Genomic DNA, 19,615 nt, shown 5'->3' on the forward strand with positions numbered 1-19,615 from the left:
TGGGGTAGATATTATTGTATACATTTTCTAGATGAGGAAACTGAGGCTTAGGAAGTTTAAGTATCTCTCTGAAGATCCCACAGCTAATTATTGTTGGAGCTGGCATTCAAACTTAAGTTTTTTCTGGCTGCAAATATTGTATTTTTCATAGTGACACCATTTCCCCATGTTTTCAGCCATATAAGTAACTGTTAAGGTCTCCTGTTTTCGTCTTCTCCAGTTTCAGAATCTTTTATGGAGCATACAGTTGTTGACTAATAAATCTAGTGGCTTAAAACTAAAGAAGGCTTTGTGTCTGAGATAGAACTGTCATGATTTCGCTGGGAAAAGGTTGTAGGAAGGATGTAGGAGGGGGACAGAGGAAGCTCTCTTCCGACTTTCATGAAAATATTATTGCCTGTATTTCTGTACTGAGACCTTGTTAGTGGCTCCAGAGTTTCATGTCTTAGGTGTGTATTCCTGAGACAAAAGGACTTTAAATACTCTGAATTGAGATATGGAGAAATTCCACAGTTGTGACAGTGGCTTAGAGGATGGCAGTTGCCATCTCTGGACTTTGGACCATGAAGGAATCAGTGTAACATTCCACAGCTAACTTTTAATTAGTGTTTTTGCCTTCTGATTTTGTGCTAGCAAACATACATTTTAACTGTTTTATGAGTTCTAGCATCTACAGCAAAGGGAAGTAGTAAAGAAACATGAAATATTAACTTTTGGTTCCATTTTTAATCCTATATAACTCAGATTATATCTGAGTTCTTTTATGAAAACTGTAACCCAAAATAGACATAGAGCACCCTGAGAAACGTTAGTCACATCTGTTTAGGTTTTTCATGTTGTGTTTATGTAACTCCCTGCCACCAAAAGAAGTGTGTGAATCATTGGTATGTTTAATAGCTATATTGCAGACCTACTGTACAAATCTATCCAAGAATTTGAAGGGACTGAAGGTCTCTTTAGAAGATAAATCTGAGTCTAATAAGATAATAGCAACAAGACGGTACTGGGATAATAGTTCAGGCAGATAACACCACCTGGTGGCTATAAGTAAGATTTGAGCTTTTGTATTTGTATTTGCCCTAGTTTCTGAGATATATCTTTATCAAAAAAATGCATTCTTATTTATAATAATCATGGATTCAAATATACCTAAGAATAATATTCTTCTTTATGATTCTAGCATTCCTTCATTAAAACTGCTGTCAAAACCCATAGACAAACCAAATAATTGTCTGTATCTGGCAGAACTGAAGTCTTATGCCCTTTGTTGTTCTAAACACAGGTCCTATTTATCTCAATAGAAAATCAATTTAGTCTTTTCCTCTTTATTACAACTCTAACTTAGATGTCATGCTTCTTTTATGGGGTAAGTGGAATGATGGAGATGGAAATAATAGTGATTTTTCAGTAAGTCTTTCGCAGGAGTCATATAAAAAGTAAGTTGCCTTTTTTTCCTGTATAAAAATTATGAAGAGGAGTTTGATAATTTTCTAGAGTGATGATTGGGGTGAGCAAAATTGGTAGGGGATGGGAGATTGTGTAGCAGTTTTTAATTAAAATATATACTTGAGATCTTTTTTATTGGAGTAAAGTTGATATGCAACATTCTGTTGGTTTCAGATGTACAACACAGTGACTTAGTAATTATATATGAGATTTCTTTTTTATTGCAATAAGCATTTTGTTATTTGAAAGTCTTTAATCTAGATAATTTTATAGTTGGGTAAAGTAGGGACATCAACCCTGGGGAAGGATCCTATTAACTTAATCTAGATGCATATTTTATAGGCCTGGTGGGGAGGGGAAGATGAACAAAGTTTTAAATTTCAGGTTGAGACTTGTTTGGCTGGCATAGTATGTCTGTATCTTTTTTCCTACTAGGAAAACTGAACCCAGGCCCCACCACCATTGAAAAGTTTCTCTTCATGTAAGATCCTAAATAGAATGTGACATGACTTTGCACTGTTTTCTGCAAAATTTCTTTATATAAAGAAACTATTATAATGCATGCATTTCAACACTCATATTATCAAACACTGTAAAACACTGCTCCATACACAAATACCAACATATTGAATGATTCCATTGATATGAAATGTCCAGAATTGGCAAATCTGTAGAGACAGAAAGTAGATTTGTGGTTGCCAGGGGATGGAGAAGGAGTTGGGAAGAAATGGGTAGTATCTGCTAATGGGTTTGAGATTTCTTTCTGGGGTGATGAAATGTTCTAGAATTAGATGGTGATGATGGCTGCACAACTGCATGAATATACTAAAAATCGCTATATTGTACACTTAAAAAATTAAAACTAAGCTTAAAAAAAGCTGCTTCAAGGAGGAATGAAAAAAAAAACAAAAAGGTGATTGTGGTGACAATTCTCTCACTTATGTCTAGTAGAAATGTTGACTGATAATCTAAATATCCCAGCTTGGGCCTTGAATGTTGTTTTAATTTGTACCTTATTACCCTGTTCCTGACCTTCACAGGGCCGCGATGGGCCTCCTGGAACATTGGTGTATTCATCTGCATTCGATGTGCTGGAATCCACAGGAATCTGGGGGTGCACATATCCAGGGTAAAATCAGTTAACCTTGACCAGTGGACTCAAGAACAGATTCAGGTACTTACATAGACTTAGAGTAAACCAGCTGCTTCCACTTTTCCATGTTTAAATAGTTACAAATGAATTTCAGCCAAACTGGTCATAAAACTGAAGATAAAGGAAAGTTTAGTTGTTATACACTTATGCAAATTCTCATACCTTAATACAGAAAATTTTAACCTATTTAAAATACAGTTACTCTACATATATTTTACCTTTTTCAAAACACAAGTTGTGTATGGTCCATGGATCCATGAAGGGAGGATCTTTGGATTATTTTCCAAGATCCTTGGCATTTGCAGATCAACATTTGTAGTTTCAGATATTCATAAAAAAAATTTTCTCACTCAGACTTATTTTATTGTTAAAATGCATATATTAATCTTGCTTGCTGTTAGTTTAGTGGGCTGAGAGTGAGACACCTAAGTCAGTGAGTCTTGCTGGCCTAAGATCTGCATCCTGATGTGGCTTCATTGCTCTCTACTGTCTTCCTATGTTGAAATTTTTTAGTCATTAAATTTTTTTTTCATGGAGGAAAAGAGAGGCTCCACTAAACCTGGTGATGGAATAAAAGATTATTCTTAACCAGAAAATGACCTTAGACTGTTTTTATAGGTTCACTAAAGGTCTAAAAAGTTATGTTTTTCAGTTATACTTTACTGTATCTTATGAAGGAAATTATGTGCCATGGAGGTATTTGGGAATTTGAAGATTAAAAAAAAAGACTTTGGGATTTATCCCTCACAAGGAGTCTATTTGAAAAGCCTAATGGAAACAAGTTTATTGGTAATAAAGCTGAATAGGTTAATTAATAGTATAAACTCAGAATTGTTATTATCACCTGATTATTGCCTGACGGTTAGGCACTGATTATTGCCTGCCAAGGAGACATTTTGATTGGTAGCTGTAAGTCTTGGACTTTCAAATGGGATGTTGAATTATTGCTGGATTAAATGTATCTTGTCAGACAAATCTTTCAGTAAAAGGAACTGGGAGGGACAGCAAAGACAATAATGGGGCAGATATTTGGGAGCAGAGCAGAGAGAATCACGGATCCGAAATCAGAACGCACAGGTGTAAACCTTGGTTGTGCCACTCTCCAGATTGGTTCTGCAGTTGTAAAGTGCTGCGACTGGGTGTTCAGTCCTTTCCTGACCTGACATTCCATGCTTCCGCTTGTCTTTGGTCACAGTGCATGCAAGAGATGGGGAACGGAAAGGCAAACCGACTCTACGAAGCCTACCTTCCTGAGACCTTCCGACGACCTCAAATAGACCCGTATCTTTTCTTTTCTTTTCTTTTCTTTTTATTGAAGTATCATTGATATACAATCTTATGAAGGTTTCACATGAACAACATTGTGGTTTCAACATTCACCCATATTATCAAGTCCTCACCCTCCCATTGCAGTCACTGTCTGTCAGCATAGTAAGATGCTATAGAGAGAACCATATCTTTTCATGGAGCAACTTAGAAGGCTGAGTGGTATTTTGGGGTTAAGCTGAGTCACAAAAATTGAAGACCCATGATCTCACTGGGCCATCTCTCTGTGCATTAATCAAAGTCTTGCTTTTCCTCTCTACCACACCAAGACATACAGAAAACACATGTATACTTTCTAATGTCAGAATGGCAGTGTCACACGGGGAAGGCTCATTTAGGAATTAAGACCACAGTGGTTCACTGTGAATTCTTCTATAAAGTGACATCTCCAATAGTTTTTTGATCTCTGAATGTACTGTTTGATTAAAAAAATAGTTTACTGTGTTGAATTAGCAAAACTACCATTTAATTTAACTCCTTTTTGTGTTCTGTGTGCAAGAATTAACTGTTGTTGAACCAGTTACTAACTTTCTTCCACCTTCCCCTCAACAGGGGATAGCACCCAGCTCATAAAACCAAACTGCCTAAAGGCTGGTGCTTCTCAAAGTGAGATTTGTAGACCATCTTAGAGTATGGTTTTTGGTGGGTGCAGGTCAAACCTGTGAAATGCAGATCTGAGGCCCTGCAAAAGACCCACTGATCAGAATCTGGCAGTGGGGCACAAGAATTTATATTTTTAAGGGGCATTCAGGTGCCTTTGTTTATGGCCTATTGACCTATGGATTTTAAAATAGTAACTAACCACTTTACCTGTAGTCTAGAAGAGCCACAGGGTCCTCTGATGTCAATATGAAGATTAAGCCCATTTGCTGCTCTCATTACTCTGAAGGAAAATCACAGGAATAGTGATTCCCTGCAGTGGAAGACCATGAAGGAGACATTTTAAGGTTATGGTGTCAGGAGACTACATGTGAAGAGACAAGAGCAGGCAGGAGGAAAACCAGGCAGGAGCTAGAGAAAACAACATCCTGTGGGTACAAATTGACCCGTCAGAGTCATACTGTGGGAAAGATTTGTTTGATTTATCCTTAATAAGCTTTTTGCAGAGCTGTTGAGGGATTTATTCGAGATAAATATGAGAAGAAGAAATACATGGACCGAAGTCTGGACATCAATGCCTTTAGGGTTGGTTGTAAATCTTTCAAGTTTTGTTCATAATAAGTTATTTTCTTATTAATCAGGCCAGGGAAGAATTTGAAGATCAGCTACCAGAACACTCCAAAAACCATTAAAAAAAAAACAAAACAAAAAGTAGAAAAAAGCCAGTTATTGAATCAAGACCATGAGATATCATGGAGCAAACTTTTGCCTCCGACAGGGCAAACCATCTGTGAATTCTGTTTGATCTGTCTCTAGATGTGATCCCCAGTTCCAAATTGTTTCTTTAAATGGACATGTTGGGGTATACTAGATCAAATAGGATAATATGTGTGTGTATGTGTATTTACATATATATAGTGTGTGTGTGTGTATATTTTTTCTGCAAACAAGGCCAACAAAATTAGGTATAATTAAATCACCAGTTTCCTTCAGTTTCACCATTGTGTTCCCAGTATGTCAATGGACTGATTGCCAATGGGACCTTGTTCCTAAAAAGGGTTTTAGTAGCAGACTACCAGCTGCCACGTATACTTTCTATCCTAGAAATGTGGTTAGAATCTGAATACAGCATATGATAACTAAGTCAACTGTAACATACAGGAGGAAATACATGGTTTCTGGAAGAAGAAAATATGCCTGACTAATGACAACTAAAGGAGAACCAATAAATATGACTATACAGACCTCTAAAAGGCCTTTGACAAGATTCTACAGTAAATTTTCTTAGGAATAATAGACAGTTTTTATAGCCACAGAAGAATAGAGAGTGTGGGATTCCCCAGGTCTAGCACAGGTTTGTACATTTGTTCTTTCTTCCCTTCCCTTCTTTCCTTCCTTATCTTTTTATATATTATAGTATATATATTATGCATTACAGGATATCTATTCTACCATATCTATCTATCGATCTATTTTAATGGAAGATGTACTAACCAGTGAAATCACTGAGTTTGCATGAGGCTCTAAGCCCTCCAGGTCATTTAAAGCCAAGCCTTTTGGAATCAGCTCCAGATCTTTTGAGCTTTTTGAAAAGTGGTGTTAGTTGAATTTCAATGTAGGCAAGTAAGTGCGAGGTAATATATGTAGCTAGGTGAAGATAATTCCTTCTCAACTTAGTATGAAGAACCCTTACCTTGTAGTCATCCAGAAAAGGGACTTGGAAGTTATGAAGTTATTATCATAACTGTTCTAAGAAAGAATTAACCCAGTGTACAGCTACAGCTTGGATGGCCTCATCAGAAAGGGATTGAAACAAAAGCACACACATTTTCTTTTATTTGTAGAAAACTGATCTGTCTGCTTAGCTCTGTTCATTGTACCAGAAGATATGAAATCAGATGAGGTCAGAAAAGGGCATCTGAGATAATCCAGAAGATGAGGGAGGAGGGGAAGAGTTGCTGTAAGAAGACAGTGTTCATTAATAATTATGTTGCTGGTGTACCATACTCATAAAAACAGCCTGTTTTACTCACTGAATGTTTTGACTTAGGAAGGAAATACCCCTGTTTACCAAAAAGCTATATCAAAAATTTTTATTTGATGTGCTTGGATCTTTAAAAATATTCTTATGAAGATTTATATGCCAAGAATTAATATTTGCTAAGTGAAACCATTTAATATCAAATTGAAAAGAAAATTGACTTTGTTAATTGAAGGGTATTCTTTTTAAATGGACAGATTAAACATCTTTAACTTAAAGTGTTCTGTATTAAACTATTACACTGTCTGTGAAAAAGATATGGGCTATGGGCACATGTGTTCGTTGTGATTATGATATCATTTTACAGATAACATGAAAAAGTGGAAAAATTGTGCCTACTTCTCTCACCTTTACTAATGATTATCACCTTGGTGTGTTCCCTCTTTTTTCCATTGTAGTTACTCTTTTGAGGCATAATTATATAGAATTTCTACCGCATTCATTCAACTTAACATACTTATTTTTGTGTTACTTATATAGATTTCATAATTTTTAATTGTTGCATATTTCAGTGAGTAACTAGATGATAGTGTTTTACCATTCTCCTTCTGTGACATAAAGTTTGTGGTTTTTAAGTTTTTCTTTGGCATAAATAATTCTGATCTGAGATGCATTAATTGGTGCATATAACCTTTTCCATACTTTGGATTATTTTCTTAAAGTACATAACAAGAAATGGTTTCTCTAGGTCAAAGGGTTTCAGTATTTGTCTCTTCATACTTTTGCCAATTATTTTCTGGAAGTTGTACTTTTTTATATCGTCTTCTTAGCATTGTATAAGCGTGCTAGTATTATTTCATCCTTACCAACATTAGGTATTATATTATTAAGATCTTTGTCCCCAAAAAAATGCATTTTAAAATTTGCTTTTTTATCATTAGCAAGGCTGAACATTTTTTCATCTGTATGCTATATTCCTTTTATATGCCTATGTTCTTAGGTTTACATTGTGGTTCTGTTAATGCAGTTAGATGTTTATTTGATATTAAAATTGTGACCAATAACATTGTGATCTATGGAAGTATTAGGAGAATGCCTCAAAGTAACACAAACTCAGACTTTCTAGTATTTTATTTTTGATGTGCTTTCTGGTTTCATAGAGGCAACATTAAGGACACCCGAAAAGGGATACTTTAGTCCTTTTCCTCTTCTTTGCCTTATGTCCTTGATTTTTTTGTTTTCCTAATCTTTAGACTTGAAATAGTAGTGTGTTTTCTGGTTTTCATAAAGGGAAGTGAAGATTGAGAGAATTTAGGATTGAATTTATAAGATCACAAGGGGTATATGCTGAATAAGATGAACACAAACTTACTGGTGTACCAGGATGAGGAGGGACCCCTCAGAGCATGAGAAAGTTCAACTTGGAAAGGGGGCAGCAAACTGGTGAAACGTTTTGACCTCTTTGTAGCCTAGACTATACATTTCAAATCATAAGTGAGCTAGACAAAACGAGGTGGGCAGGTGCTGAGAGATTTAAAGGATCCTCTTGCAGCATTGGGTTTGTGGAAGAGGCCAACTCTTGGGCCCCACACCAAGAAACCCCCAAGTTTGTCAGACTCCTGCATCAGATTCAGTAGAGATTTTTTTGGTGGCTTGTTTGGACATTTGGGATTATAATTTATGAAACTGTTAGTCATGGGGCCAGTGTTCTTTGTCTTGTTTTGTTAAATCATTACAGAAAGAAAAGGATGACAAGTGGAAAAGAGGGAGTGAACCAGCCCCAGAGAAAAAGATGGAACCTGTTGTTTTCGAGAAAGTTAAAATGGTAAGTGGGAAAGAATTTGTACCTTGTGGATGGGCCTTGGGTGTGTTTCTCTGTGCAGAGGGGTGGGGGTGGGGGGCGGCGGCGGGGCTGATAGCACAGTGCACCATGGCAGCTGGGCTGAAGGGCTCCACTTTTAGATTAGATCACCTGCTGCCGTTTCTACTGCTTTTCCATTGCCTTGATGTTGCCTGCTCTGCTCTGTAACACTTCTCTTGGGGCCAGATGGGAGCTTGGGAATTGCATCTGTCCCATCTGAGCAAGAGGCAGTTCCATGCTAGAATGCCAAGGCTATGTGAAACCTTCTGAGCAGGTGTTACATTAGTCCTTCTCTCCTTAGGCCTTCTGTTCCTCATTTTCCTGTTGCAGTAAAGAACAGTCCAGAAACCAGGTCCTACTAATCCTTTAAACAATCCCTTTTTCTATTCTTGCTTTGTCATACTGAAGTAGACACCTTTCTTTTTCTGCAGGACATATTGTGGCTGTAGTAGTAGATAACTCTAATATAAGAGCTTGGAATCTTGGGAGAGGACTTTTTACTATTAGCTTAAGGAAGAGCCTTTTATCATCATTCTGAATTGCACTGTCTGCAGAACACAGTCATTAATGATACTGGCAGAGTGAATTAGGTAATCTTTAAACTGATCTCCCTTTTGGTATTAAAGGTTTTCTAATCACTGGGAGATTTATTGGCTCTCGGCGCCTGTGCCATCAGACACCTTCCTTTATTCTTCTCTTTTCTTGGGACCCAAAACTGCTACTTCTGTTGGACCCCCTGATCTGTGGTTTCTTGGTTTCAGAAAGGTCTCTCTTTGGAAAACCAAACAAGCACAGATGATATCTTTGTTTTCCACTTCAGGTTTGATTTATGCGCTTGTGCCTCTTGGCTTGATTCTTCCGCCTGACACTTCCTGAGTTTTGGTTCTTTGGTGATGCTCTTTAAATAACAGCAACCAAACCACAAGAATACCTGTGGCTTTACAGTGGAGAGGGGAAAAAAGGCTCAAAACACCTGCTCATTTCTTTCTATAACGTTTTCACCTTAGCCACAGAAAAAAGAAGATCCACAGCTACCTCGGAAAAGCTCCCCGAAATCCACAGCACCTGTCATGGATTTGTTGGGCCTTGGTAAGAGTTAGACCTTTCCACTCCCGTAATCTTACAAATTTTGATGAATTCTCTGTGATCCTGGGAACATACGCAGAGACGGGATTCTTCAGTTTATGTCTGCTGCTGAGATTATTCTTTGTGTTCTTCCTGTTGTTTTACATCTGAGCAGTCGTTCTAAGAAGTGTTTATATTTTCCCGAGTGACAGGACAGTGTAGTGGTTAAGAGCATGGCCTTTGGAGCCAGAAAGAATCCCAGCTCTGCCACTTACTATCTGCATGACCCTGGGTGGTTTACTGGACCTCTGAACGTCAGCTGCCTGATCCATGCAGGGAGGATGATCAGCCTCTCTACTTCTGAGGTGCTGTTGGAAGGATTAGATGAAATAGTCCCTCTAAAGCTTTTAGCCCCTTTCCTGGCACATAGTAAGCATTCAGCAAATGTTGGCACGTTTGACTAAACCAGTACCTGTGAGCCTTGCCCTCATCCCTCTCATTTTTCAGGCATGACCTCTTTCTGAGGTGGCCTATGACCTGTGGTCATTTTCCTCCAAACCTTTGAAACCCTGAACAAGTGGTTCTGCCCCATTCAGAAACAGAACCTTTTCTTTACTTTGCACAGTTCTGGTGGCTGTACTTTTTTTCAGACCATTTCTGCTAATTCAGGTTATTGGCTACTTAGGCTTCTAATTTCTGTATCTTTCATTTCTCTCTGAAAATGAGTCCTATACAGAAAGCCAGAAGGGAGCGAGCCAGGCCCCTTGCTATGGTGCTGATGGGCCTCCCGGCCTGGGTTTCCCTACCCTGTGCCTGCTAACTGGGCTGCAGGTTCTCCAGAGTGTTCTTGGGAATGTGGGGCGAGGCCTCTTGTGATATCCCATCCAAGCTGGAGCTTCCAGACGCCTAAATCTCCAGTCCATGATGTTGCCTAGAGGTTATCTCTGTCTACTTTGTATCTAGAATAGAAGGAAAGTGTGTGGGTTTAGTGAGTGTTGCTGCATTCTATTTTGATCTCTCTTTCCAGATGCTCCTATATCCTGCTCCATTGCAAATAGTAAGACCAGCAATACCTTAGAGAAGGACTTAGATCTCTTGGCCTCTGTCCCATCCCCCTCATCTGTTTCCAGGAAGGTGAGTCTGGTGAGCTCCTCAGGATTAAAGGGCATCCCAATAAGGGTGATTTTGATAAATTAATCATGAAACCATATCATGCTTCCTTGATGGCATTGGACTTTGGTTTTCTTGATTCTTGATTCTTCCCTCAACCCTGTGTCATCGCTCTTACAGCCTAAGGTTACTATTCATTCATTTTGTCTCCTCCCCAAAAAGAGTGGGCCTTGGAATGGGCTTCTGTCGAAGGTGTCAGACTGTAAAGGCTGACGCTTTAGGTCAGCGCCTCAGCCTGAGATGCTGCCAGAGAATTCATAGGTATGAAAAGCTCGGAACTTTCAATGGCTACCACTTGTGAAATACCTGTTATGCACCAGGCACAGTACTAGGTGCTTTTGTGTATTTCATTTATAATTTAAAGTGTTCACTACCCTACAAAATGGGCAATTCATAGATGAGGAAACATTAGTTCAGCAAAGTTATGTGACTGGCCTCTCCTTGTACAACTAGTGGATGGCTACCCTGGGATGTAAACTCAGTTCTCTCTCTGGCTGCATCATTTGTAGGTTGTTTGTACTTGTTTGTTTTTCATCAAAACACATTGTTTTGCCAAAGAACAAAGAATTGTACCAGAACTTAACTATCAGATGTTCTCAGATATTTGCATGGTAAACATGTCAGGAAGCTATTGACTTGAGCCATAAATGCTTACTACAAATGTTAGAAGTAGCAGAGAGATGAGGGAGGGCCCCGACGGAGACCCCTGTGAGGACCATTCCAATTCCTCCCCTCCCTTCTTTGCCTGAAGATTGTAGGTTCCATGCCAACTGCAGGGAGTGCCGGCTCAGTTCCTGAAAACCTGAACTTGTTTCCAGAGCCAGGGAGCAAATCAGAAGAAACAGGCAAGAAACAGCTCTCGAAAGACTCCATCCTTTCACTGTATGGATCCCAGATGCCTCAGCTGCCTGCCCAAGGTAGATTTCACAGGGCTCATGGCAATATGCCAGATAGAGACGTGAGGACTTACATGCAGGAAATATGTTGTGACAAGGGGCAGTTGCTTTGAGACTAGCCTGAACGTGACGGTTCTTATGAAGCCACAAAGTATCAGCAGATACTTTAATGTAACTCACAGCCACAGTCTGTGGGGTCTCGTGTCACACTTCTGTGAAGAAAACATTCTGAGTTGAGTAGTCCAGAGAAATTCTAGGTGAAAAGGAGTAGCCATGAGTATTTGAACTGATTTAGTGTGCTTTCCTCTCTGACATATCTCTGTGTGTTTTCTTGGCAGCAATGTTCATGGCTCCTGCTCAGATGGCATACCCCACAGCCTACCCCAGCTTCCCTGGAGTTACGCCTCCTAACAGTATGATGGGAAGCATGATGCCCCCACCAGTAGGCATGGTAGCTCAGCCAGGAGCTTCTGGGATGGTTGCCCCCATGGCCATGCCTACAGGCTATATGGGTGGCATGCAGGCATCAGTGATGGGTGTGCCAAATGGAATGATGACCACGCAGCCAGCTGGCTACCTGGCAGGCATGGCAGCTATGCCCCAGCCTGTGTATGGAGTTCAGTCTGCCCAGCAGCTGCAGTGGAACCTCACTCAGGTAAACTACCCCACTGTATTTGGGCAAGGCTTGGGTGTGTTTCCTCACAGCTGTCTTACTTTGTGTCTCTGCCTTATCCTTTGAATCCTTGCAGTGGAAATGAGAGAATTCCAGGAACCTTAAGTTTGCTTTTTTTTGAAGGTCTAACATAGACTCTCTGAGGAGTTCGGAGTTGCTGTAGAATATGGGTAACTGCCTACATCTAAATCTCTCCACACATTCATCAAAACAAAACCAAAAACAACCTATACGGATACACAAGGAGGGCAGATAAAACCACCCATAACCCATGACCACTGCACCTAGTAGACAGAATACTACGAACTTCAGTTTACGTGGCAGTGAACACCTAAATCCAGTAGAGCCAGCATCATAGAGACACTATGTGGAAAAGAAGAGAGGGAGCAGGGCTAGAGGGACAGAACATAGGTAAAAATCACCCCCTGGAAAGAGAAAGACCTATCCTGTTAAGAGACATTCTCAAAATGAGAGGTCTGAGACAAGTAGATTGGAAGTAAGTTGATTTTACTTGGAGAATCAAAAATAAGGGACTTGAATAAATACGATTACAGGTAGTAGCTTTGGGAAAGCATTGATTCTAGGAGAGGTGGGGATGACTTGGAAGGAGGAGGTGCTCTTTGGAGACCTGGCGGTGAAGGGAAAGTAAGAAATGAGAAGTGGAACAGAGACTCACCAAATCAGAAGATACACATACTCTCCCCTCCCCCCAGTCATTTCACTATACTAACAGAAGAGGGCGCCCTTGAACTAAGAAATCTGGTAAGCCTCCCCAAACCCTCACACCTGTCTGTATCATTGCTGATTCAGAAAAAAATGAAGTACTACAAATTAAAGTGCAGGTAACATTCATACAGAACTACTCTGAGAAAATAGAAGGTAAAAGTCAAAACATTTTGGGAGATGAAAATACACCCCCCCCAACCAATATTAAGTAGAAAAAAATTACATTCCACCAACTTGAACTAAATATCCTTTAACAAGGACTTGCAAGATATGATAAAATAGCTTGGATCAGAAATCCTAAAACTTAGAACCAAAATGGACCAAAAAAAAAACCAAAACCCTGGAGGTTTACTGAACTCAGGAAAGAAATTGTAAAAAGACACAATTATCATAGAAATAAAGCTGAATTACAGGTTAGCTAAAGGAGAATAGATTCAACTGAAAATATATTTGGCATTAATGAAACGCACAAAACACCTAAGAGAATGGAAAACTAAGTATAGAAAGCAGTAAAAAGAATCTGAAAGAAAGTAATAGAGGAATTGGGCAAAGAAGGTCTAATGTCAATATGTTTAGAGATTCCCAAAGAAGAAAAACAAAGGAGTAGAACAGATCTAATATATTTAAAACTGTAATAATAATATTTATTAGTTCTACATTTTTCTGTTTTCTACCTCAATTTCCAGTTTATCTATACTATATGCTTGCTTTAAAGCGTGATTTGCATTGCCCTTTTTCCCCTAAATTTTATAGTCGGGATTTTAATTCACTTATTTTCATTCTGTCATATTTATATAAATAATGAGTTTTATGAGGTAATACCAAAAGCACACATGAACCAGCTTCTGGGGGTTCCCACTGTCCAAATATGGGACAATTTAAACATCAAAAAGAATGATGCTAGTAGATTATAACAAACTGAAGGGGGAAAAAAAACCTTAAGTCCATAGTGATATTTTCAAAAAATGAATGTGGGATAGAGGGAAGGAGAGCCTTCTTTACAGGAGAATGACAACGAATTTAATGTTTGTAGAAAGAATATTCACACATTCTCAAAGAAATATCTTTTAGACTTCTTATTAATTACAGTGAACAGACATGTGATGGATATTACCTTAGTCAAGGAATCAAACACAAAACTGCCGACTATGGGCCAAATTAATACTGTGTGCTTCCTGGTATCTTGTACAAAAAAAGGACACAATATCGCTTACAAAGAATTCTTGCCAAAAATATTTAACGTGGATCCAACCATTAGAAAACATGAGAAATCCAAATTGAAGGAATTTCTGCAAAATAATTGGCCTGGATTCTTAAAACAATGTCAGGAGGAAAAAAAGAAAAACGGTGGCAGAACTGCTCTAGATTAAAAGAGACAAATATGAAAATGAAGTGTTATGCTAATACTAAATTTCTTGAGCATGTGAATTGCATGTGGTTCTAGGAAAGTGTTCTTATGAAATGCCTCTTGACTTATTAAGGAGTGAAATGTCAAAATATCTGCAATTTTCAATGCTTATCAAGAGTTTTTAGTTTATACATACACACACATATATATCTCAGAGAGCAAATACGGCACAGTGTTAACAATTGTGAATTTAAGGATATATGGGCTTTATTGTATTATTCTTTCAACTTTTCGGTAAGCTTGAAATTTTCTTTAAAACTTGGTGGAAGAAAAATACGACCTTCTCCTAAAAAAAGAAAAGAACTTGTACAGAAAACATACCAGGCTTGGGAAATTAAAGTTTTGTGTTTTTTTTTTTTGAAAAACAGTTTCTCTGTTCACAGCTACAGGCCAGACTTTCAATCTGCTCCGTAAAGAGGCTCCGGCTCCCCGCCAGGCCTTTTTCCATGGGCTCTTTTCTCCCGGCAGCTTCCCTCCTCGTGCGCTGAAGACGTGTCAGCATTTTTTTTTTTTTTTTTTTTTTTTTGCCTTTGCTTATTCTGAAGAGCCCAGTTTCTTTTTCCTTCTTCCTCTGTCTGCTTGAGCGCGCACAGCACTCTCACTGACTCTGCAGTGGTGACTCTGCTGGAGAGACGCGGGGAGCGCTGCCCGGGGCTCCTCTTTATGCTCCCAGCGTGGCCTCCGCAAGCTACCGATAGGCCCTTCCTTTCCGGATGAGAGACTGGAAAGGAGAAATAATACGTGCTCGTGCCGCTTGTGGTTGACTGGCTCCAGGATCCTTCCTTCCCCTCCCTGACGTTTAGTCAGGACATCCCCCTTCTGAGGAGTCCTTCACTTGCGCGGTCTGGGTTCCTCCAACTGGTCTATTAAGGTTCAGGGTAGATCCGCAGCCCACCGGTTCCCTTTGTCTCATCTCCCCTCCCCACAGACGTGCTACCCTGCTTCCTGCACCAAATCGTCGCATGCTCACAGCCTGGTATGAAAGTTTCCTCTCTCCCTTTCAGATGACCCAGCAGATGGCCGGAATGAACTTCTGTGGGGCCAACGGCATGCTGAGCTACGGACCGTCAATGGGCGGCGGAAATGGGCAGGCGGCAAACCAGACTCTCAGCCCTCAGATGTGGAAATAAAGACAAAACACCTGTATGGCTACCACTATCCTCAGCCCTGTCCCCTTTTCCCCTCTTTCCTCGACTCTTCCCCCGACCCTTCCCACTCCGCCCCCCTTTCCTGCCCTCTGGTTTAGAAATTGCTCAGTCGTCATTTGGGGTTTGGCATTCTGCCCTACCCAGCCACTTCCCAACACGCGGACCTCTCCGTTGCTTTATGTTGTACATGTCCCTTAGCCATCCTGACTCCCTCCTAGCCTCAGCCCCAGTCCTCTCCTGGCACCAGCACCTTGGGAATTGCTGGCAGAAGGCACTTAATCAGCGGGAGAAACGTGCACACCTTTCCGTACCTTTCCTGCAGGTTACATTTCCTGTCAGACTCTCAGAAAGGTCTGTGAGTGTGTGTAGTCGAAGAGGGGAGGCTGAGAGGTACTTCTGTATGTGTTAATAAACCATTTCTACATTTGTGAACTTTTGATTGAACAGGGAGGCATCCTGTTCCCCTAATTTATGGGAATCAAGAACGTACTGAAATAAAATATTCCTTGGATCTTAGATGCGGTTGGCCCTTGAGTCATAACTCAGGTTGGCCCCACCCTTGGGGTTAGGCAAACCACCTCCGGTGAGGATGAGCAAAAATACCACTCCACTTTGCCCTGAATTGCTCTCTGGATCTGAGGCTTCAGGACTTGCTGCTTCAGTCCGCCTGTATTAGCATCAAAGACTTCACGAAGGTGCCCCACCTCCGTCCTTCCTGCAGTAGGACCTGGTTCCGCGGCTGGAGGACAGCCCTGCCGGGAGTGCAGAGCTCACATAGGTACTGCTTGTGTGTGCGCGCGGATCCTGCCTCCACTCTTTGCCCATCTGCTCTGAGTGTTTTTGTTTTTGGTTTAGGTTTACACAGAGAGGGGTTAATTTATCAACAGCCTACAACTGTTGCCACTTTTTCTTATGGTTTAAAAAACCTGCGATCTCATAGATAGCTGCCTCCCTGCTTTCCCTGCTCCCAATCTGCGGGTCCCTTTTTCATGCCTGTGTACCCGAGGCTGCTCTGTTTCCTCACCTGTTTCAGGTGGTGAGGCCGAGAGCCTACACAGCTTTCCTCCCAATCACTGTTCACCCTACTTGACTATTAAAACAGGAAAACTTTGCTTAAAAGATTTATCTGTGGGAACCACAGTTCCTAGTTGCCTTCCTCCTGTGTATGTGTAAATTCCTTAATAAATATTGCAGGGAAGGACTGTTTGCTTGGCTGTTACTGTGTGTCACTTTTGAAGAAGGACAAGTTGCACCCAGGTTTTCTGCTTTCCAGGGGCAGTTCCTCCACATCCTGTATTTTAAAAAATCCTATACTGGGCCTGCCCAAAAGCCAGGCTCAGGCTCAGGCCGTCAGAATGGAGGTCTTTCTCCAGTGGTATCTGGAGTTCTGAGCTGAGGGAAACATGGAGATCTGCACCTGCTAGAGTCAGAACATCAAAACTAGAAGTACTCCTCCCCACTCACAGAGAGAGAAGCTGAGACTTTCTTCCTTTCCTTCTGTTCTTTGAGTACAGCTCTTAAATACTTCCAGATGGAAATCACAGAATAGCGCAGTGCCTAAGAAAGTGAGTTGTGGATCAAGCCACCAATATTCATATCCCTACTTGGCAAGCTGCTAAATCCCCATGTAAAATAGGGCCAAAAATAACATTTAAGGTAAAATGAAACAATTCCTGTGGTGCATTAGCATAATTTTGGGCACTTAGCCCTCAAATATTAGCAAGTATTATGTGCCAGACTCATGTCAGTCATTAACTCATTCAACAAATATTTAATGATAAGTGTTTTTGCAATGTGCTAAATACTGTCTTAGCCTCTGGAATAAAACAATGAGTCAAAACTCCCCAATTTCATGGGAGACGGGTAGGGGACCATTTGGAAGTAGTAGTCAGGAGGAGGCTACATTTGAACTGACGCCTGAGTGAGCAGCCGGTTATGTGGAGATCAGGAGGAGGAGCACAAGTATACATGTCTGCACTAGAAACTGTGTGGCTGGAGGTGTCAGTTTGGGAGCCAACAGGGTATAGATGGTATGTAAAGCCATGAGACGAAGAAGTCACCTAAGGAGAAAGCATAAAGACAGGAGGACTGAGCCTTGGGGCCCATCAGCTGTTAGAAATGGGGAAGAACAGATAAGAAAAAATCAATCTGACATAGCCCCTGCTCTTAAGAAGTTCACAGTCTTGTGGCACAACAAACCTAGAATCTCATCCAGTGTGTTATGGGAGCTCAGAGGCTCCTAGCCTCATCAAGAATCTTAGCCTCCTCCTAAGGACAGGGGCATTTGAGCTGAGTCTTACAGGAGAAGTAGGAGTTAGCCAGCGGGTAGGAGGTTGGGTTTGGGGTGAAGAGTATTCCAGACAGTACCATGTGAACAAAGATAAAGACACTTGAAAGAGCACAGAACATTCAGGGAAGCACAAACAGTTGAACATTCCTAAGGTCTAATGTGAGTCCTGGTGTAGTGAGAGATGAAACTGAGGTGGAGGCAGCCCAGATCATGGGGGGCTCCCCATTGCCTAGGAAGGGGTTTAGCCCAAAGTGCTATAAATAGTGGATGACATAGATTCAAGTTTTATTGTTCTTGCATTGCTGAGAACAATATGGTTGAGGGGCCAGATTGACAAGACCAGCTCTCAGGAATCAGAGAGATGGCAAGACTGAACCAGGGCCTGGTAGGTGGGGCGGGGGGAGAATGGAGTGGCACGGAGCAGCAGTGTGTGTGAGATGCTAAAAGGTGTTCCACCAAATGCTAAAATAAATTTGGGTAAGATTGCATGTTTTATCACTCTTGTACAGCTAGAATATAATATCCACATAGAAATAGCTCTGAAAAGTCTTGGGGTAAAGACTTTTTAAAAATCAATAGACTTTATTGAAAGTAGTGTTAGATTCACAGCAAAACTGAGTGGAAAGAGTTCCCTTATAACCGCAGTCCACACACACACAACTTCCTTCACTATTGAACATCTGCATCACAGTGGTACAGTTGTTATAATCAATGAACACAAAATTATCATTCAAAATCCATAATTTACATTAGGGTTCACTTCGATGTGTTTTTTACAAGTTTTGACAAACATATGATGATAGATATACACCATTCAGAATAGTTTCACTGCCCTAAAAATCCTCTGTGCCTATTCATCCCTCCCTTACCCCAGCCCTTTGCAATCACAAATTTGTTTTTTAACTGTCTAGGAATGTCATGTAATTGGAGTCATACAGTTTGGTTAGTTTTTTTCACTTTGTAGTAGGATTTAAGATTTCTCCATGTCTCTTTATGGCTTGAGAGCTCATTTCTTTTTAGCAATGAATAGTATTCCATTGTCTGGATGTACCAGTGTTTATCAGTTTACTTACTGAAGGACATCTTGGTTGCTTCCAAGTTTTGGCAATTTTAAATAAAGTTGCTCTAAACATCTGTGTGTAGGTTTTTGCGTGGACAAGTTTCCAGTTCATCTGGGCAAATACCATGGAGCGTGATTGCTGGATCATATGATAAGAGTCTGTTTAGTTTTGTAAGAAACTGCCAAATTGTTTTCCAAAATGGCTGAATCAGTTTACATTCCCATCAACAATAAAGAAGAGTTCCTGTTTCTCTACATCCCTGTCAGCATTTAGTGGTGTCAGTCTTTTGGATATTGGCCAGTCTAATAGGTGTGGAGTGACATTTCATTATTTTAATTTAAATTCCCTAATGACATGTCAAACATCTTTTCATATGCTTACTTCTGACCTGCATATCTTTGGTGAGGTCTGTTCAGGTCTTTGCTCATTTTAAAAATCAGGTTGTTTTCTTGTTGAGTTTAAGAGCTCTTCATGTGTTTTGGATAAGTCTTTTATCAGAAGTGTGTTTTATAAATATTTTCTCCCAATCCGTGGTTGTCTTTTCAGTCTCCCAAGTAAAGACTTATTATTCATGGTTTTCTAAACCAAGACTTGTTTTTCCATGGGATCCATATTTTTGGAATATCTAATTATCACAGAATACTATTTGGGAAAATCAACCAGAAAAAATATTTTACATGATCACATTGTAGCGTAGCGATTTGTACAAAATGTAGTATACACTACATACACTACAAATGTCAAGTTATAAAGCTGTTCATCTGAAACTTACATAATTAAAAAATATTTTAAGAACTAGAGTTGGGAGGTC

General features: G+C 40.1%; 1 protein-coding gene across 5 annotated transcripts in view; it reads left to right on the forward strand.

The window, feature by feature from the left end:
* SMAP2 (small ArfGAP2) overlaps positions 1-16,659 on the forward strand; it is a 41,937-nt gene extending 25,278 nt beyond the window's left edge. For 3 of the 5 annotated variants that reach the window (XM_017672207.3, XM_017672209.3, XM_017672210.3), the window contains 9 exons: positions 2,487-2,620; positions 3,795-3,880; positions 5,032-5,110; positions 8,245-8,331; positions 9,375-9,456; positions 10,460-10,566; positions 11,354-11,519; positions 11,837-12,153; positions 15,310-16,659. In XM_017672207.3, the coding sequence (XP_017527696.3) occupies positions 2,487-2,620; positions 3,795-3,880; positions 5,032-5,110; positions 8,245-8,331; positions 9,375-9,456; positions 10,460-10,566; positions 11,354-11,519; positions 11,837-12,153; positions 15,310-15,435 (1,184 nt within the window). In that variant the 3' untranslated portion in view covers positions 15,436-16,659. The remainder of the gene's footprint in view (positions 1-2,486; positions 2,621-3,794; positions 3,881-5,031; positions 5,111-8,244; positions 8,332-9,374; positions 9,457-10,459; positions 10,567-11,353; positions 11,520-11,836; positions 12,154-15,309) is intronic. The other 2 variants (XM_017672208.3, XM_037021269.2) reach the window with 2 other exon arrangements.
* The last annotated feature ends 2,956 nt before the right edge of the window (positions 16,660-19,615 follow it).

This window comes from Manis javanica, chromosome 4 (assembly GCF_040802235.1).
Source record: "Manis javanica isolate MJ-LG chromosome 4, MJ_LKY, whole genome shotgun sequence".
Lineage (NCBI taxonomy): Eukaryota > Metazoa > Chordata > Mammalia > Pholidota > Manidae > Manis > Manis javanica.